The sequence below is a fragment of the Aphelocoma coerulescens genome, chromosome 3 (assembly GCF_041296385.1).
Source record: "Aphelocoma coerulescens isolate FSJ_1873_10779 chromosome 3, UR_Acoe_1.0, whole genome shotgun sequence".
Classification (NCBI taxonomy): domain Eukaryota; kingdom Metazoa; phylum Chordata; class Aves; order Passeriformes; family Corvidae; genus Aphelocoma; species Aphelocoma coerulescens.
Genome location: NC_091016.1, coordinates 53,697,919 through 53,719,358, shown reverse-complemented (window position 1 = coordinate 53,719,358; position 21,440 = coordinate 53,697,919). Strand labels below are relative to the sequence as shown.

At 40.2% G+C, this 21,440-nt stretch overlaps 1 protein-coding gene across 1 annotated transcript in view; it reads right to left on the bottom strand.

The window, feature by feature from the left end:
- Nucleotides 1-113: 113 nt before the first annotated feature.
- Nucleotides 114-21,440, bottom strand: part of ACTN2 (actinin alpha 2) — a 68,886-nt gene continuing 47,559 nt past the window's right edge. The window contains exons 13-21 of the mRNA XM_069010332.1: nucleotides 14,990-15,098; nucleotides 14,034-14,174; nucleotides 13,457-13,639; nucleotides 12,179-12,313; nucleotides 11,513-11,692; nucleotides 11,004-11,150; nucleotides 3,792-3,857; nucleotides 2,749-2,907; nucleotides 114-1,426 (exon numbers count right to left, since the gene is read on the bottom strand). Of these exons, the coding sequence (XP_068866433.1) occupies nucleotides 1,268-1,426; nucleotides 2,749-2,907; nucleotides 3,792-3,857; nucleotides 11,004-11,150; nucleotides 11,513-11,692; nucleotides 12,179-12,313; nucleotides 13,457-13,639; nucleotides 14,034-14,174; nucleotides 14,990-15,098 (1,279 nt within the window). The 3' untranslated portion in view covers nucleotides 114-1,267. The remainder of the gene's footprint in view (nucleotides 1,427-2,748; nucleotides 2,908-3,791; nucleotides 3,858-11,003; nucleotides 11,151-11,512; nucleotides 11,693-12,178; nucleotides 12,314-13,456; nucleotides 13,640-14,033; nucleotides 14,175-14,989; nucleotides 15,099-21,440) is intronic.

Sequence of the window (21,440 nt, the reverse complement as noted above, 5' to 3'; positions counted from 1 at the left end):
GTATTAAAATGTGTGACATACTTTGAACTTTTAGCACCTGAAAACTCCTTTGATGTTCAGAAATGTTTCCAGTTCTTAGAGGGAGCCACTGGATTGCCAACCACACAGTCTCATAAGGTTTTGAAAAGCAGACTTTATTTAATAGGCACATCATTGCTTTAATAGCACTGGGCTGCACAGCTCGCTTCACCATTTGTAAATAGTTTTGTTTGATTACATTGCATTTCCTCAGTGTCGGTAGGATTCAAGTAAAAAAGTTACTGCTTGTATTCTCTACCATTTCTCAAGATGGAAGAAAACAGTAAACGTCTAGCGCACAGGAGCAGGGTACAGACAGAACCGCCTGCGACGCCATAGAAGTCAAGACAAACTGAATTTTGAGCACTGAACAGTTAAAGCTGCAAGACAACCATACTACATTTGCTCAGATGGGAGTTTGCTTTATGCAGGATAGAGATGAATGTTGCCCACTAATACATACAATAATGCGTTCTTATACTGAGAAACAAAGACTGGCCAACATAGACAAGAATGAGGCTTTCATAACAAAAAATTCGTAACATGAAATTAGCTTCCTTATTATTTTTGATTATAAAAGTTGTATTCCCTCAGCTGTAAAAGTTAAAGGCCTAAAGAAACGAACTGCTTACAGAACTCTAAACCTGCACTTTAGTCAGCTTTCCCCCTTATATTACAACTCGTTGTGACAATAAGCATAGCATTCTGGATTATTTTTGTAATTAAGTCGTTTATGTGGTTGTTAACATTTCTTCCCTGAAAATCTGCGTTTTAGTATTTTGTTAAATTCCACCAATAGAAGCATACAAAATCAGAAATCATGAGAGGAAAGTAATATTGCTCTATGAAAGAATAAAGCATGACTTCTAACATAGTTTTATGAACATTGTAAAAGAAGCGCATATGGCATTGAAACATTTCAAAAATGGAGAAATATTTCACGAGTTTCAATGTTTTTAGGCTTTACATTCTATTTTCTGAATGTATATTTTCAAAGTTAGTATCTTGCAATTTTTTTAATAGATTTTCTAGCATTGCATAGGACAGACAACCTAAAACCAACAAGGCAGGTATCTAGCGTGCTGCACACTTTAATATACACCAGTTACTTCAGTTACTAGCACTTTACACTGACGGTACCTATTTGTAAAACTTGTTTTTAAATCAGCTTGTCAAAGCTTTTGAGAAGCAATCTGGGCAATAAGGTGGGTATTTTTAGTGTCTACCATGAATACGGCCAATTACAGAATCAGAGGTCACTCTCTCCATACAGTGCTGAGGAAAAAGAGGTGTAATCCAGAGCCCCGGGAACAGACCCCGGGCCGGTGTACGGAGGCATCCTCTTGATGCAGTACTGAGCCTGCTCAGGAGGCAGCTCTCGACGCAACTCATCTGCCAGGATATAAGGCTGGGAGGGGGGAAAAGAATTGACAAATTCAGTATGTGTTCTTCAAAAACACAAAATATTTTCTGTAGCTGTGACTAATCAATCCAGACATCCTGCCTATTTTTCTGAGACCAAGTATTTTCCTCAGTAAATTCTGTCACAAATTATGAGTTGAAGGGGACAATTCCACCAACAAACTGATTAGGTCAAAATGCAGTCTCAGGATATGTAACTGTGTGTGTTAGCTACCAAGCAATGTGCAGCCATAGGCAGACTGCTACAGATGCAGCTTATCTCTGGATAGTCAGCATCTCTGCAGTGCACTACTGCCCCTTCTGCAGTGACAGGACAGATGCAGGTAGTTCCTGTTAGTTTCAAGGTTCTAATTTATGTGTAAAGAAAGATGCACTATTGTTCTTAATTTGCATTTATGACATGAGGGATACCCTCTGTTAACAGACTTGACATTGCTTAAAATAGCAATCTAATGAAAACCATTTTTTCCTAAGACCATATTCCACATGAATTGCTACTGAGAACATGTCTGGAATTTAAAATGTGGATCACATTAACTGAGATCACAAAATCAATACAAGCAGCTGGAATGAGAAAATCCATAGTGCGATCTTGGGCAAATAGACCTGTACTGCTGTGATCTCTCTCCACAGCACAGGAGTGGCTTGGTGGCAGCACAGTTTATAGTCCTGACTCCTCCAGAAGCTCTTGTGTTGCCATTATACTGCCTTTTATCTTCATACACCACTCACTCACAAGTGCATCTGGCAGTGGGGGCGAAATCATGCCAAATTCAGGAGCTTCCTCTACAATCCCAGTAACTAGAGGAGGCCTCCTCCTGCTGCTCCTGCTAGGATAGGGGTACACCACATTGCATTGCCCTGTTGAGTGAGCTGTCCACTCACAACATGGCTCATGACCAGGTGTAGTCTTGTGTATCTGACCTAGGCTATGTTCCAGAGGGCCAAACTTTGTATTGAAATATCCAGACAACAGCATGAAAGGTAGAATGAGTTCCCCACTAATCAAGGCTGTGGTGTGGAAATAACCTGATGTCCAATATATCCATTAAACAGACCAGCCATCTAAGTATTGTCTAAGATGTCTAACTTTATGTTGGCTTTCTGTGATAGGAGGATACACAGACCAAGCCTCGTATTCTGAACCCATTTCAGGGAAGAGTCTTGGTTCCAAACAAGAAGAAAAGGCAAACGCTTTCTCTGAAGTCTGACAAACTGCAAAGCTTCACTGTTAATAAGAGGCTTGTAATAAGAAGGGCTAAACAGGAGAGCGATTGAATCCTTACAGCCAGCAGCGCGGTGACTGACCTTATCTGAAGCAAGGATTCTGAAGGAAGCTATCACTTGCTCAGCCGTGTCTGTGTCTGCTGTTTCTCTGGTCATGAAGTCAATGAAGGACTGGAAAGTGACGGTTCCTTGCCCATTGGGGTCAACCAGAGACATGATTCGGGCAAACTCAGCTTCACCCTTTCACAGAATCCAAAACAAAGAAAATGGTCACCGTAATACCAATCTCCAACTGCCCAAGCCTCCCATGAACCAGTCGGAACCACTGGTTACAGAGCTTTTAAAGCATCTTCCTGACTCAGGAACATCAACATCAGAGCCAATGAAATCTGCATCTGAAATGTCCACCCCACTTCTGTAAAAAGGACTGTGCTTTTCTAAAGTGTATCCTTTGTCCTAAATACATAATATGTACCTTTCAATTAACTGCCTCCATCTTCTCTCCCTCCCACCCTCCCACAACACCTGTTTAACTTGTTCTAATTTAACACTTCTTTTTCCATCTCATCCTAAAACCATTGTAATTTAGGCATCAAGCAGGGAAGTGAAACAATAGCCCAACAAGCAGTGTAATTGCAGACTCATTGAACTAAGAAGGGAAACAATTTATGCCAAATACAGGACAGCTTAACTAAGGATAATCCCTTTCTTTTCCATTAAAAAGGTGAATTTTGGAGGAAATTTTTAGAATAAATAATTGAAGCAAGGAAAATGCAACCCCCAAAGCAAGTTTATGAAAATTAAACATTATCAAACTAATTCTTCAATCATGCAGGTAGAAAAGGAGAAATTTAAAAAAACATTCACTTAATAATTGTTAATTTCAACTTTTAAAATTTCCTTAATTCAAAGAGCAATGCAGTGGACCATAGAATATGGTTTTCAAGTGTCTAGCTTTACTTTTAACTTCCCTTTTAATAATTTGAAATTAAAGCAAAAACAAAGTACTATCTCTAGTGTAAATGACATTAGTAGTCTCTCTATTTAGATAAGCTTTAGCATTGCTGTGGTTAGTGTTTTAGCTGTGAGCAGAATCAGTTGATATTGTTTCTTAAAGCTCATACCAAATCATAACCCATTGAAATTAAGCAAGCTCTGAAATCATCATGGTCCATCAATCCATTCTTCCTCTATTGAACAAAACAACGCAAGGAATATAGAAGGGAGGGTTTGAAGAATCCAAGGTAATTTCCAGAGAGATGACGAGTTTGGACCATTGGCATATTGGATTCAGTGCATGAACAGTATTCATTTGATGTTCCCCGATCAGGTCACCAGAATCATCATCAATTTTAAAAGAGGAAGAAGTAACTAACATATTACACACAGGAGAGAGACATTTTGACCACAAAAAGTAACATCAGGAAAGGTCAGGGGAGAGATAAGGGAGAAGAGGAGATGAATGGGACAAGAATACAGAGAACACAACCAGAGAAGACAAAGAGAAGAGCAAGGAGAAAAGTTTGTTACTAAACTAGTCAAATTCAGCAGATGCTCAAGCTGCCTCCCTGATATGAAATGTCTCTAAAACGTTCTGCATGTAATCTCTAGCAGCTAAAAGTACTGTGAAAAACAGCCAAATATTTCATTCCAAGGCCAAGGGAGATACATTGTGAGAGCAGTCTGCTGAAATATGGGATATAAGTACAGGGATTTTCCTTTTGACTGCAGGCTGTCAAGACCCTGACTACAGTAGAGATGTGCATACTGACTTAAAGGATGAGACCTGCAAGACTTAGATCAGTTGAAGACCTTGTATGAAATGAGGTTGCTCATTTTCCAGGCAATAATATATCTGCAATATTCTGGACTCAAAGCTGAATAAACATTAAATTGCATGAAAGTAAGAAGGTGAATAAATGTTTCCTCTGTGCTGTGATAGACTGCAGTGGCTTCGAGAGAATTGTGTCATCCTGTATTAGGAGAAAGCATAAGAGAACTTGTATTGAGTCTGAGGAAAGGAAAACTGACAAAAGTCTAAGTGCAAGAAGCATAGGAGCTCTCCTAGGTATCTAGTAGTGTCCAAATAAAATATCTCAAACCAAGTAAAACAAAAATCTGAAACATCTTTGAAAAATGCAAAGAAAAATACAGCTCAAAGGGATGCTGACAGTCCATCTAATCGAGTTGTCTTCCCAGAGGCAGGATCTTCTCAAAGCATTATGACAAACAGACTGGAGTTTAAACATGCAATCTTTTTGGCTATTGTTACATCTGAAAACAGAATTATTTCAGTTTCCTCTACCTGCAGGTCATTTCCAACCTGTCCTAGACTGATGAGGCAGGCTTTAAATTCATCAGACTGTAGATTGTCAGATTCATCCTAACATCCCATCACAGGTCATGCATTTGGGAAGGGGAAAGGAAAGAAAGAAAAGTCACAGGTCAGGTTAGTTGGTTAGTAAAGAACATTCTACTCTCAAATTAATAATCATATTCTTACAGAATTTCATGGAAATGTAATGTCAACATATGCAATGAATTACTTTAAAAGTGTGCACATTTTGCAGTTTCATGCTTTAGGCTTTTTCTTAGTCCTCCCTTCAACTACAGAGCTAAAACTCTGCTTCCTTCCATCTTTTTTTTCTTTTTTTTTAACACCTTCACTGACAAGGCAGATTTCATTCTATGAACTGCCACTTGCTTCCTTCTTTTTCTGTTGTCATGCAGTGTATGTGATGCAATAAAACTATCACTGAACCTGGGCAAAACATGTTTTCCCCACTCAATTACTGTTAACGCCATTCTTGATCTGGTAATATTACTTAACATAATAAGCATATCTCAAAAGAGATAAGTACAAAATAAATTTGTAATTGACAACTTATTTTCAGTTATCTGTCTTCTTTAACAATAAATACAGTCAGGTTTTGCTTTGAAAACTGACTTTTAAAAAGTGCCATTGAATTCCAGGTTAAATGGTTCCTAGTAACACCACATCACACTGGAACATTGGGGTTTTTTTCCATTTTGCAGGTGAAGAAGTTCACGCTAACTTCTTAAAAACAGACTGGATTGTCTTTTTCTTCCTGTTTATAGAAAATGTGTCCTATCAGAGAGGTAGAGTGAGTTAACATAAATACAATTAAGGTAATATTCCAAGATTTTACAGACAGTTTGGAGAAGATCCAAGGTTTTCTGTCTGCTACATATTTGCCTGCTAGATGAATAATTTATTTTTGAAAAATTTTAAATAGCTATGCGTAGGTAAAATTATAGGAGTTTTAACAAATGCACTGGGCTTATTTAATATACTAATAGGATAAAGTAGTGCTTTAGTAAGTTAATAACACCATGCATTTTTAAAATATCATGCTGTTATTGACTCCGTGTGCATCAATATCCACCAGCCCCATACAGGAAAGATGAAAAATAACAGTGGGAAGTCAATGAAGAGTAAAAAAGCAAAGTTAAAAATCTGGAGCAGCATTTAGTTAAAAGCCATAATCACAGTAAAGTTTTTATCCTTTAATATTTCCATTTTATATGATAATTCCTGTTACGAAGCATTCAAAATGGCTTATTTTATTTTATCATTCTCAAAATGTTAATCTAGGCTGGTTTGAAACTTTCAAAAACTGTCCTGGAGACAGGCTATGGCAGTCCCACCAGGGGTGAAGTCAGTTCATTTTACCTTATTTCTAAAGGCAAAGATACTTCTGTGTGACTGCAAACGAAATGATATAAAAATGGGAGCACAGAGCCAAATCCTGCCCCTCCATCTCCTCTAGCAGGTGTTGGGAGGGGATCATCAGCTACCATCCCACTACATGGGGGGTGAGCGGGCAGTGTGTGCAGGAGCTCCCCAACCAGGCACACACAGCAGCAGGAGCTGAAGCAGTGAAGGGCAGACAGGAGTGAGAGGCTGGCACATCTTCCAAGAAACCACTTTCTATAGGAGAGAAGTGCAGTGGTTGTGCTGGAGCTCAGAACAGTCATATGGTTAAGTGGGACTCCCTAGTGAGGGTCCAAGTAGTAGTGCCAAGTGCTATAGCAGGTTTTCACATTCTTGTAGTGAAATTTTCAAATCTTCATCATATGCTGCCTAAAAAGGCATCTTTGCCTTGCAGTATATCAGAGTTTCATGGAATTCAGTGGCATTTTGCAATTAAGGCATAGATCAAGCCCATGTGAAGGCTTTTGTAATTGGAAATGGTTCTTGATATTTATTTTTGTTGTTTGCAGACCAACATTAGGAGCTGGAATTAATCTTTTAACACATATAAATAACTTTGCCTTGTTCATCTTTTTCTGCCAATACAAAGCAAAACACTAAAATCCCCTTAATGTTTCATTATTAGTCCCCAGAAATCTTTTTCCTCGTCCTTGTGATTTATATGTGACCTTAAAAAACAAGTGAACTTCTGAGTCAAACTAATCCATTCTTAAATATGTCCTTAATTTTCCTGAATGCTAATCGACCTGCATAAGCCTGAACATATGATTCCTTTAATAGGGAGCTGTTGTTTCTCTGTTAGAAAAATATAGGGTGGCATGATGCTATTTTTCTGCATGCAGAGCTCCTACTTGAAATCTGTAGTTTGCAGAAAAATCAATAGTAGAATGTGTTAACAGCCATTAAGATAGTACAGGCAGAGCAGCTGCAGATATTTTATCACATACTTTGCAATCTTATTTAGAATTTACTAAAGATACTGAATCTGAAAAAGGAATCCCTGCATAAAAAGATGTCAAAACCAGTGACTGACAACCTATCTGTATGGTATCCTAATTTGGCTGCATACCATTATTCAGCTATGCACCATTTTGAACACTTCTAAACTGCTTCTGTGATTCAGACATTGTGTCCCACTTTCTCTTTTTTTGTCCATGCAGTCACATTAAGGAAAGAAATATAGCAGCATTGCTAAAGATTTATATTTATCCCTACAACTAGACTGTGCCTTCAGTCTCAGTCTCCAGCTAGAAGTAGGGCAGCACTGGTAAGCAAGGGTAAGCAGCAGCACCCTCAGGAATAACCCCCGGGGGCACCAACATATGTACATGCCTGTTGGGAACACAGGAGCCAAGAAGGTTACCCCCATGACCCAAGGAAGAGAGCATGTTTGCCACTTGCCTTTTCAAGGATGATTTGTAAAGCTTTCTGTGCCAGCACATCTCTGCTGGGGGATGCACTGAAAGAAACACAACTCTTCCTGCCCTTGTAATTCTCACATGCACTGCAAGAATTTTTTAATATATTTTTCCCGGGGAGGAAGATAGGGGTTCCTTTCTCAGATTCATAAGCAAAGGAAGTTGTTTCTAGAAGCACCCTAAAAAGAGTTGTTAGATTTATGTATGCCAAAATACATAGTTTAAAATCAGGAAGGGAGCTACTCTGCATATTAGTACTTTGCTGACATCCTCAACACCCACTGTCAGACATTAAGAAATGTCTTAAATGGGAGAAATGCCACACAAATCAGAGCTATACCATGCATAAATTATTCTGTTGTGTATTTAAAGCCTCCTTGTCAGTGGCAGTATTAATTTTTGGGATCCTTTCTGGCTATTCATCATTGTGAACAGCAGTCCAATCCTTCCAGTGTATTTTTAAACTACATCAGGCATTTAGAAATGCTGCTAAGTGCCACAAAATTTTTACATATACTGTTAATTCCATCTGACATGAAGAAGACAGTATTTTTCATGGTAATGCTTATGTTCAGATAATCCAGTTTTATCTTCATTTCTATTTAAGGAAATCAAAACCGTAGAAGAATCCATTACTGCCTTCTCTATCTAAAGATGAATAAAGTCTCCATTATTCTATGTACACTGAAATAACTCTAAAGCACCCTGGGTTTCTTTTATTCACCAACACTAAATATTTGAGTGTGCAAGGATATAGGAAAGATAGAAAAAATGAAAAACAAGCCTGTCTTTCTCCAACATGTTTGTTCAAAGTCTCCTTTTAGCCTGTGTAAATTGAGTTGCATCTATCTATTAAGTAACAGTGTCATTTAATCCTTATAAACTTCTCTTTTATCAGTGTTTCTACTATCTGTTCCCTGCATAAAGCTTGGCTTGATGGTTGAGTGGGTTTAGATCTTACCACCTTCTTTTCTTTAACTTGCATTATGCTACAGAAAATATTTGTTACACTCTGTCAGTGCAAAACTCCTCCTAGATCAGTTTCCCATGTCTGATTCTGAGGGAAGTATACTAAGGAGGGCATTTGCAAAATGGTCCTTCCCTTATGTAATCCTTCCAAACCTCTTTTTTTAAGCCATTGGGTTGTATCTGTCCTGGGGAAAGGCAAGGTCTACAGCTAAACTTGCAGACCAGGCCCAGGTTGTTGAGGCCATAGAAACAGATGAGGTTGTATGACAGATGAAGCATCTGTCTCCTTCTGCTTCTGACCTGGCCACTCAGGCTTCCTGCAGCAGGAGCCAGGGCAGAAGGGACACAGCCTGAAGCCATGAACCATTATAGCCTGAGGAAAGGAGACAGTCGGGGATAGGTAAGAATCTAGGAGCTGGGACGCAGTTTTGTGTTAACATTACTGTTGTAGCCCATCTCCAGTGTGCTGGCAGCTGTGTGACACGACCACCTTCTTCCAGGTCATACAGCCTTTCCTACGGCCTTCTGTTCTGTTTTATGCCTTGGTATCTCAATGTTTTACTGCATCTGCAAAGCCTAAAATCCATAACAGTAGGGCTGGTTGGTGTAGGATTTAGCTTCTCCCTTCAAGCAGTCTGAGGCACCAGGGAGCATGCCAGAGAACTCACCTATGAACTACAAAGGTACAGGGATGCCAGAAATGGCCATCCTGTATAACATATACTTGGATTCAGTCACCTTGCTTCCTCATCTTTAGAGAGCTGTCAAATCTTTGGGCAAAGTCCCTGGTTTCCCTTAGAGAGGTCTCTCAAATACAGGCATGTAATTTATCCAGGCCTGGTAGTCTGTCTGCTTTTAATAGCTTTAATTGCTCAATTATCTGCTCCAGTGCATTGGGAAAGCCATTTGGTGTGCTACTTCCTTCCATCCCAGGAAATATATCTCACTTTTGTGATGTTATCCTCTGCTTCCTTAGAAAATACAAAAAAGAATTATGCTGTACTAGAATCACATTAGGATTTTTCCATAAAACACATTCCTAGTTCCTGTGTAGCTAAACTTCCCTATGCTTGTGTGTTTCTTCAGAAAGCAGAGGTTTGACAATTCTGGTCTTCCTCCTAAACAGTAAGGGGTATTCTAAAGAAGATTTAGTAAACTGTGACTGTCAGCATCCAATCCATATCGAGTGCAAGTGCAACCAATTTGAGTAGAGCTGGACAAACAGTGAAAAGAAAGTGGCATTTTGCTGTAGCCTGAAATGATTTGAAGGAGTTGACCCAACAGACTGGTGCTGCATTATGTTAAACTTTTTCAGTATTTGAACTGTGAACTTGGTTTTAAAGGTGGGTCCGCATGAGCACAGAGCCATCAGAACTAACTCATGTTCTCATTGTTCTCCAACTGCAAATGTCAGATCCCCATCTGCATATATTTTGCTATTGTGTCTATAAATAGTTATCTTTATAACACTCTGTCCATGAATACTGCATAACTCACAGAAGTGAAAGAAGTTTCTTCACAGTAGTGTTTTCCTTCCTACTTTTTTATTCATCCATATTTAGATAACTAAAAAATATAACAGCCTCTTATTTCCCACATACAGCCAGCAAAACAAAGGATGTTTCTGGACAGCTGTAAATTCCCAACTATATTCCCTACAAATATATTTCTAGGGAGACAAGTTGTGATTCAAAGGGGAAAAAAGCCTCTGTAATACAGATTACAGCTGAATTTAATGAGATGGGAGCAACAGCAAGTACTTAGAACATGCTGTACTGTCTTAAAATAAAGGGCCATGTTATTTTCCAAAACACACAGATTTATGCAGTTCTGCTTATTATTTGAAAAAATACTAAACCATATTAGCAGAGCTATAATTCTGCATTACATTTAAAAAGCAAAAATTCATCTTTAATTTATGTGTACAATGCTACTAGACTAGGGCCCTGAGCAATGTGATCTAGTGGATGGCAACCCTGCCCAGGGTGGGGTGAGTGGAACTGGATGACCTTTAAAGTCCCTTGCAACCCAAGCCATCCTATGACTTTATAAGGCTGTAAATTCTTCCTTAAATGATCTTTTTTTCTCTTTTAAAAAGAGTCCATTGCTACTGCATTTGCAGGTTTTTTAAAAGGCTTACGTTTGGAATGAGAAGAACCTTGCTTTTGGGAAGAATAAATATTGCCAGTTGAGAAAAAGCAGGAGTACTGTACCCTATCAAAATGATTGAATGATGCTCTGAAGTCATTCATTTGTTCCTGGGTGATACCCTTGGCATCTCTTGTGAGGATCTGAGTCTCAACCTCATTGATAGTTCGAGCAATGGTGGTAAGTAGGAGCTCCCATCCAACACGGATGTGCTATGAGAGAGAAAATACCGAGTTATTACAGAATCAAATGTATTCTTTTTAGAGTATAAAAAGTACAGTAAGAAAAAAATCAGCTCTAAATATTTATGTGATACTTTTTGCCATACCACTAACTCTGACCAAGGATCACTAAAAATACAAGTGGCCTTCAGAAAAATACGAAGCTGGTTTCTAAATGGGTACTTCTTCACTAAAAGTGAAAATAAATGAAAATTAAACAAGTCTTATGAGACTATCAGAAAGCTTGCCAAATTCCATCTTCTGTGGCAGTCTCTTTAAATCCAGGAAGGTACTGACACAGCACAAAAGGACAGAATAAACTAATAAATACAAAAGGGAGTATAAATGGCTACCTCCATGGTATAGTTGGTGTGCTTATTGTCAAACACCAGGGCTTCTTGTATAAGCTGATGATCTCCTTCCAGTTTGTCAATATTGTGTTTATAATTAATGATATTTTGCTCATATTGCTTCAGCTGATTCATCTGGTCCTCCAAAGGCCCTGTCATTTCAATAGAACTGCGGGCGATTTCCTGTCAAAAGAAACAAAGACAACCCCCAGTCCCACAGAATTTAAGCTTCAGATGTGCTAATTGGACCAATGTTCACATAAATATGTTGTATTTTTATACTAAGAAGCAGTAGTAATAAAACCTTCATAAAGTGGAGATGAGAAATTTTACTTTAGAAAACACATTTCAAAAGAAACGTGTCACATTTATATCTGGAATTAGTATTGAAACCCCAGTGAGCCTGGTATCTTTTCTACAAAAAGCAGAAGTTAAACACTAATTGTTTAGTGATTGATTTTTCAAAGCTGAATCTCCTAGTCACCATCAAGGTACCACTTGTACAAGGTCCCACAGTTTCAAGAAAAATCTTAACAGGTGCTAAATAGTTTAGGATCAAACAGCTGGTGAACTGTCATTGACTTTGCTGTTGTCCTGTATATAAAGTAGAGATAAAAAAATTATAAATCACTTTGTTCCTCAGCTTCTGCATGAGGGCCTGACACTCACCTCCATCTTGGTCTGGATCCATGGCCCAATGACATTGGCCTGAGCAGCAAACTGGCGGCGCAGGCGCTCGTTGGCGTGCTGGCGGGCTAATTCCTCCTGCAAGGATTGATCCCTCTGAGGCACCAGCTGCTTCACCTGTTACAGTGGGAAAGCACTAAAGGTGAGTAGGCACAACTGAATAGTTTAAAAACAAATGGAACAAATAAGTCTACAGCTGCTAATTTTCATTATTGGTCTGAAGGTCGATATCAGAAGGACAAGCCAGAATGATCACTATTTTAGTTACAACTTCCATGCTAACATAAGAAATTTGTAACATGGTCTTAGGCAGCCTGACCAGAGAGACTGACATGCAGAGAGAAGAAATTCTCACCTCTGTCTGGATTTGAGACAATTATTTCACTTTAACTGCTCTAAGAGCAGTTACTTTGCTTTCCTTTCGAAAAAAAAAAGGTGATTTTTCAATCTCTAAGTAATTGTTCTAAGAACAGTCAGTGCAAAACATTTTATTTGAGCACATCCATACAACAGGATAACATGAGATATGTTCTGCCCATCATGCACATCTGAAGGTCTCTAATTCATTGGAAATGCTTTTGTTTGGCTTACCCTTCTGAATTGGCCAGGGAGATTCTAACCTGAGTCATTACTGCTTGGCTTTCATAACCCATTGAGGGTGTGTTCTTGTCCATGTAAGTTTTTCTAATTCTACATTTTACACAATCATTTACCTGTAGCTTTTTACCTGTCTTGGTTCCTAATGAAATGAAGTTGGTGTGATTGTTTTAGGAGCCTCTCTTTAATCCCTTCCCAGTACTTTTCAGCTGCTAATGCCAACTTTAATCTAATTGGAAAGAAATATTAATGGCCCCAAAGATGCTGATTTTATACATTTTTGAAAAGCAGCATCTGGGTAGAAGAAACACAGAAAATTACTCTTTATACTAAGAGAAAGAATGCAATCATTTTCTGTTCTTTTAACAGCACCTCTGGCCAGGCACCAGCTCTACACTAGCCTCAACACATGCTTCTCTTGCCCTAGCAGAAAGCCAAAGAGGACACAGGTAATATTGCGTGATGAGAGCAAAGGATATTTTGAAGCAGGCCTGGCAAACATATGGGAGATCATAAGGTACTGTAGAAATTCATTCTGCCATCTGATGATCTAGAATAATTTAGAGATTTATTGTAAAGTTCTCTGAATATTCTCAGTATTTCTAAATTGGAATACTGTGTTACAGTGTCCTTTTCATATTTAGCAATTTAGCAATACATTACCTTTTCCCACTTGCTACGAATCTCTTCGACTGTAACAGTGCTGTAAGGATTGGTTGCACTTATTCTCATGCTGTAACTCTGGATGACTTTTTCAACTTCATTCTGGATTGATAGGATAGCCTGTCGTTCACCATCTGCCTCTGGCAAAGTAGCTTTAAATTGATCATGTGCAGAGATTAAACTCTAAAATCAGAAACAGAGAGGGAAAGCATGAAAACTTTAACATTTCATCCAACATCTGGAAGATCTGCTGTAAATAAGCACAGCTCCTCTCTCAGGCTCTCAAACATTCTGGCTACTGGGTATAGATACAGGAAATAGTACATTTAGATACATTCATGAAACAGCCCTCATTGGTTTTATCAGGACCATCACTTTTTCCATAATCTCTGGAATATGCTTTCATACCAACAAAGAAACCTAGTTGCAACAGAATAGACATGGCCTATCACAAAGCAAACATTAAGACAGATATTGGGGGGTTTCTTATATGTATTCTACTTTCCCAGAAGGAAAATCTTCCTTTCTTGTTTTCCCTATGACTTTAATCCAAAAAAAAACCCAGATAACCATTTACCTGAATTTCCTCTATGCTATGAACAATAAACATGTCCTGTAGGTCTTCCATAGCACCTTCCATCCAGTTGTTGAAAGGAGCAGCTCTTTTGGCAAACTCCAGGTGAAGCTGATCAATTGTTTCGAGCAATTTCTCCGTCCTCTGTACAGGTTGGGAAAAGTGCATTCTTTTGTTATTAGGGCAAGATCTAGCTCCATGCACATACCCACCCATATACAAAGTCATGCCTCATCTTTTCAAAATCATTTGATTGCACTGATTGATTTCACCACCTGCTTTAAGGATTCTCACTCAAGGCATTTGGTCTAATTGCAGTAAAAGTACTCTCATATCCAACACATTAAAAGGGGTGCGTGTATGCCTTTGAAGTATAACTATTGATATTTTAAGTATTTTTGTTATTGGTACCTACCTGAAAGTGAATTAAAATCTGCTAATTTTGATTTAGTAATTTCTCGTAAGTACAAAAAGGAAGAATTACACGTATGTTTCCCACCTTGGCATTTATGTGTGTGACTTCCTCTCTTCCTAAGGAACAAGGCTTTCCAAAGTATCTCAGTGCTTTGGAATACTCACAACCAAAAATTAACCTACTGCTGGACAGAAAAATATGCAAGACTGCAAATTCAGGCTAGTATGAAAAGGTAACTAACCAACAGCTTTTTTTAGCCTTGCTGGACATCGGATTCCCACAGAGAGGTGCTACAAACCACATGCCATTTGTTGCTGCTTTAGAGCTATCCCTGGGAGCTCAGTACTGTCAAGTCTACTCTGAGCAATTCAGTCTGTTTGCAAAAGTAACCACATCAAAATGAAATGGAGCTCTGAGGAAAGGGTTTATTGCTACTTGGATTCCAAAGTGGATGCTCAATGCCAGCATTTCCAGATCTTAAATAAATGGTTCATTTCCCTCTCCCTGCCTCAGCTGAGCTGCTGATCCTTGTTACATGGTTTACCTCCAGTGCCTCTCTCCTTTTCTGAGTGAGTGTTCCCAGGCTGTCCCATTGGTCACATATCTTTTGACATCTATCATTGACACTTGCAGCATCATGGTAGTCCAGTTCACTAAGAAAGAGCAAAGACAAAAATCTGTGTGACATTTTGAAAGACAGGAGCAGTTGCACCGTCCACACTTCCACTGGTCCTCAACAATTCTTCCCCTCTTTTTTGCAATATTTCTCCTAAGGTAAGCAAGTGTTGCAGTATGGACATTGTGTTTGGGCATTCAGCAGTTTGAGAAGCACAGCATGGGAACAGGATCAATCTCCTCTGCTCTGAGAAAAATGAACTGACATCCAGGTATTAAAGACAATTAAGGTGTCCAAACATCTTTGTCTTAGCTATTCCTGTGACACAAGCAATTCGATCCCCTGATGGCCAGAATGCTTCAGTCTTGGTCTTTATCAAGTTTGCCAAGATTGGTTTTAAATTAATTGGCCTTAAATATCCATTTTGTTTTGAATAATCCAATGATCCTTTCCTTATATGCTTTGAAATTATGTAACTGAGAAAGATATATCAGGTTGGATTCAAAGCATAACCTTTCACAAGCCTGGCAATACTAATAGGGGCTGCCCAGATCTGGGGCTCAGAGAACAATTTTTGTCTTCCTCTCCAGGAACTCCTCACAGATCTACACCCCAGAACTGGCTGGTTCAGAGAACAGATATCTCCAGACCCACATATGCCACCAGCATGAATCAGTGCATTCACAAAGGATAGCAGTTACCATTGCTTTTTCACCTGCTTCATAGGCTGACATTACCCTGACAGGAAGCAATTTACTATTCTGCCTGAGACTGGAATAAATTTTTAAGGCTCTGTCCTGAGATTCTGCACTGAGTCTGCTTCAAACTGAACTTTCGATCTCAGTGGCAGATGACAGCCATCCATAATACCTGTGTTTGACACTTTGGAAACTCACTTTTATTGGTGTATTACCATCCATTGAATTTAGCTCTTGGCTTCTCCTCAAGAACACTCTGCCCAGTACTAAACGTTGCAGAGACTGTAAATACATGACACGTGGCAATATGAATCTAAGATTTACTTTGAGGCTTGAACAAGACAGTAAATGCAGATAGAATTTATTCCCCTTTGTTTGAGCATTCTTCTCTAGGCAGTTGGCAAGAGGAATGTACAGATCACACTGCCAGTAACACAGAGAATCAGAGGACAAAATGAGAACAGAGGCAGCTTTCCTCTGTGAAGCCAGAGGCCGGAAGCCAGAAGCTCTGTAGGCCAGGGGCAGTATTCATGTTTCCTCTTCTAAGCCCAGTCAGAGCAATCTGGTTTGGGATAAACCTGAGAAGTATGAGAAGCATTCTGTTTAAAAGAAGCTTCAGATGTGCTGCAATCAATTGAAAGTGTTGAAAGTGAAGAATGGTAAAACAGGTGAAAAAAAAATACCATAACAGAATCACAAAATCACAGAATCACAGAGTAGGTCAGGTTGGAAGGGACCAAAGGTCATCTGGTCCAACCTCCCTGCTCAAGCAGGGTCATCCTAGAGCACATGGCACAGGATTGAGGCCAAGCAGTTCTTAAATATCTCCAGTGAGCGAGACTCCACAACCTCTCCAGACAATCTGTTCCAGTGCTCAGTCACCCTCACAGTAAAGAAGTTCTTCCTCATATTCAGATGGAATTTCCTGTACATCAGTTTCTGCCCATTGCCTCTTCTCCTATTGCTCGGCCCCACTGAGAGGAGCCCGGCTCCATCCTCTTGGCATCCTCTCTTTAGATCCTGACAGACATTGATGAGGTCCCCTCTCAGTCATCTCTTCTTGAGGCTGAACAGGCCCAGCTCCTTCAGCCTTTCCTCATAAGAGAGATGTTCTAGTCCCCTCATCATCTCTGTATCCCTCTGCTGGACCTGCTGCAGGAGTTCCATGTCTCTCTTGTACTGAGGAGCCCAGGACTGCACACAGCACTCCAGATGTGACCTCACAGGGCTGAGTAGAGGGGCAGGATCAGCTCCCTTGACCTGCTGGGAATGCTCTTCCTAACGCATCCAAGGCCTTCTTGGCCACGAGAGCACGGCCGGCTCTTGGACAGCTTGTTGTCCACCAGGATTCCCAGGTCCTTCTCCACAGAGCTGCTTTCCAGCAGCTCAGCCTGCAGCCTGGGGGGTGCTGGTGCAGGGGTTATTCCTCCCCAGGTGCAGGACCCTGCACATGCCTTTGTTGAATTTCAGCCAGTTCTTCTCTGCCCATCTCTCCAACCTGTCAAGGTCATTCTGAAGGGCTGCACAGCCCCTCTGGGGTATTGGCCCCTCCTCCCTGCTTTGTGTTGTCAGTGAACCTGCTGAGGAGGCATCTACCCCTTCATCATTGTCATTGATGAACAAGGTGAGCAACACTGGGCCCAGCACTGAACCTTGGGGGACACCACAAGTGACAGGCCTCCAACTTGACCATGTGCCACTGGGTACGACCCTCTGGGATCTGCTGTTCAGCCAGTTCTGAATCCACCTCTCTGTCCACTCATCCAGCCCACGCTTCCTGACTTTGCCTGTGAGGATGCTGGGAGAGACAGTGTTGAAAGCCTAGTTGAAGTCAAGGTAGACAATGTCCACTGCTCTTCCCTCATCTATACGGGTAGTTGACTCATTGTAAAAGGCAATTAGGTTGGTCAAGTGTGATTTACTGACTACTCCTGATCACTTTCTCATCTTCCCTGTGGCTCGAGATGGCCTCCAGAATCAGACACTCCATCACTTTTCCAGGTATTGAGATGATGCTGGAACTACTGGCTGGTAGTTCCCTGAGTTCTCCTTCTTGCACTTTGTGAAGACTGGGGTGACATTTGCTTTTTTCCAGTCCTCAGGCACCTCTCCTGACTGCCTTGGCCTTTCAGAGATGATCGTGAGCAGCCTCACTATGGTATCCTACAGTTCTTTTAGCACTCATGGATGCAGCCCATCGAGCCCATGGACTTGTAGATGTCAAGTTTGCCTAGGTATTCTCTAATCCAATTCTCCTAACCATTTTTAAAAATAACAAAAACAACCGAAAATTGTGAAAGTAAATTCTTGTATGTAAGGAGAAAGCTGCCAGCAAGTCATACTGTACAAGGGTTCCTTAACTCAAAAGTTAAGGAACTTCTTGGAAGCCCTTTCATTAGACTTCAAGGGATGCAACAAAAGCCACCTATCTGCTAAGAAATTTTAAGTCAGGAGCATAGAGTCTTGGATTAAACAGGCTGAGATTTATTTTGCTGTCATGAGCTTTTGGCTGAAAATTGGGGTTTTTTCATTATAGCATATTAAGACTATTAGATTTTGTTCCTGAGTGAGCAAGTTTTATTTTTGCTTCAATGGATCACTTATCTCCTTTTGTCAATTAGGGTAAGGGCAGGCGTCCTTCCATGAAAGTGAGGGACTGATTGTACCAGCTGTGGTCAAAGTGCTGGAAGGTGATATACCACCCTCCTCCACAAGCTCTGCCAGGGAGATTCCATCATTCCCCGTAAGATCTCTACTCTCCTGTTCCTTCCAGGTATATATGCTATGGACAAATACGTAGAAGAATAATACCAAAACAACTTTAAAAGGGCACCCGTGGGTCAAAAATCCTAAGTTAATGCCAAGTGGCATTAAACAATGTAGCTCCACTACCTTTCTGGGCCTGCTGTTGTTTACTTCAAGTGTATTATAGGTATCAAAGAACATTTTTCTGCTCAAAGCAGAAGCAGAAGAAGTAATAACTCATCAAATATTAACTACTTGGAAATAGAGCACAGGCTTACATTCCGTGTCCTATTAATTTTTGTATCTTCCCCAACATTGAAGAGACTAGATTTACATTTTGTTAAAATTTGTGCTTTGCATTGCATGAAGTACAGCTTCTCCTGTGTTACAGACCTTCTAAGAGAATAGTCTGTCTATTTGCTTGGCCATTTGAAACCTACAGCCTTTGGAATTTAAAATTATTAAGTTACCGCTATTGATCTTACAAGTAATTCAATCTTATCTGTCCAAAATTAAAAATTTACTAACATTTTGACCTGATCCAGAGAAGCACTTAAGTATGAGCTCACTTTAGGAACAGTGATAGTGCCACAAAAATAACCTGCTGAGCAACATGTTTTAGCAGTGCTTCGGAACAAGGTTCATGTTAACCATGCATGTAAGCACAGTTTGAGCCCAGGTCTCCAGAATCAAGATGACTCTCAAATCAGTGTTACAGATAATGGTCTCCTTGGCTGGAAATCAGTACATTAGAAGTGATGGATATACAAGAAATTACATTCCAAAAATTTTGCCTGGATGATTGGAAACATTGATATGAGCACATAAGATCATAAATTAATATGGGTTTTCATAGTACAGCTCATTCAAGTTAGCATTTGTTATGTCATAAATGGCAAATCTGAATTTAGAAATGCCTGTCCCCCTTCAGCTTTGTATAAAGCCCTGTCCAAGCCCTGTCATGCCTCTTTGCCAAGGCATATCTAAGTCTATACAGGCTGGGAACACAACAATCTTATAGCAGCATCCTGGCTGGAATCACCTGTTGGCATACCAACATAAATCCTCTATCTAAATAGCAACAATCAACAAGCTTGTAGCAACTTTAACCTTAAGCACAAAGTGGACTGAGCTGCTGCAGCAGAAAATACCAGATCAGACAGGAAACTGTAAGTAGTAGAGTTAAAGGTCATACAGCAATAGTTCTCTTTTGAAATTTGCAACATTAGGCATCCAAGAGATTGACTAAAACAAAACATGGAGGTGTACTGACTTGGAATTTAGACACAGATGATGATGGTTTCTGTAAGGGCCTCCTCCAGTGATGAGAAAAAAACCAACCAACCCACCAACCAAACAAACAAGCAAAAATCAAGAAAGAAATACCCACATGGACTTCAACAGGTTTTGTATCAGGTGCACATTTCTTAGCATTCAGACATTGATCCTTCTTTAAAAATATGGATTAAGAAAGCAAGTAGCATTTTCCTCCATAGTTTTATTGTGCGAGGAATTACATATAATTAAAATCAGTATTTAGATAGAAGGTGTCCATTTGCTTGCAGCCAGTGATAAAACCTGACCTTTATGACCTTTCATTCAGTATTCTCCATGGGCATTAAGCCTAACTGAATTACAAAGTCACCGTGAAAAATCAGGCACTGTTAGCCCCATTGTATGGAGAAGCAGAGAAGTCAAATTAGAGCATCTCTAAATGCAATCAGCTTTCAGCACCTTTGCAGCCCAGGCCACAAATAACTTGTTTAACTTCACACAGCAAATTACTGAAACAACTGAGAAGAGACAGTCCCAAAATAGACAGGATACCGTGTTCACTGGCGTCACCAGAGGTAAAGGACAGAGGGTTCAAAACACTGGTAAGCAGGTGCTGTGCTGTGTATACTACATTCCCAAAGTTTCACATAATTCATAAAGCTGCAGCTGAATTAGCAATGATTAGGTGTTACAGAAACTTTCTTTAGTATAAAGAGAAGCATATCTCAGGGGCAATCCCAAGCAGAAATACAGGCTGGGTAGGGAATGGATTGAGAGCAGCCCTGGGGGGAAGGACTTGGGGATGTTGGTTGACAAGAAGCTAAATATGACGGAGCAATGTGCACTTGCAGCCCAAAAAGCCAAACGTGTCCTGGGCTGCATCCAAAGCAGCGTGGGCAGCAGGGCCAGGGAGGGGATTCTGCCCCTCTGCTCTGCTCTGGTGAGACCCCACCTGGAACACTGCAGCCAGCTCTGGGGCCTCCACAAAAGACATGGACCTGTTGGAGTGGGTCCAGAGAAGGGACACAAAGATGATCAGAGGGGTGGAGCACCTGTCCCAAGAAGACAGGCTGAGAGACTTGGGGCTGCCCAGCCTGTAGAATAGTAGGTTTTGGGGAGACCTTATAGCAGCCTTCCAGTGCCTAAAGGGGACTTAAAAGAGAGCTGCAGAGGGACTTTTAATGAGGACAAGGGGGAATGGCTTTAAACAGCAAGAGGGCAGGTTTAGACTGGATATTAGGCAGAAATTCTTTACTGTGAGGGTGCTAAGGCACTGGAACAAGTTGCCCAGAGAAGCTGTGGATGCCCCATCCCTGGAGGCGTTCAAGGTGAGGTTGCATGGGGCTTTGAACGTTATCTAGTGGAAGATGTCCTTGTCCATGGTAGGGGTCTTGGAACTAAATGGTCATTAAGGTCCCTTTCAACTGGAGCCATTCTATGAAATAACTCCACAGAGATCAAGGCATGCTAGAAGGTGTTTCATAAGCTTACATATTCAGGGCAGTCTCCATTCTCTGTGTTTTTTTCAGATTTCTTTCACATTAACCAAAACACAGTACTTACTCTGCCCACTGTGATTTACTTTTCTTCCTTTAAATTATCTTGAAGATGGGCTTTTTCTTTTCAATCCATTTGAATTACACAATTCCTGTAAGTGCTGC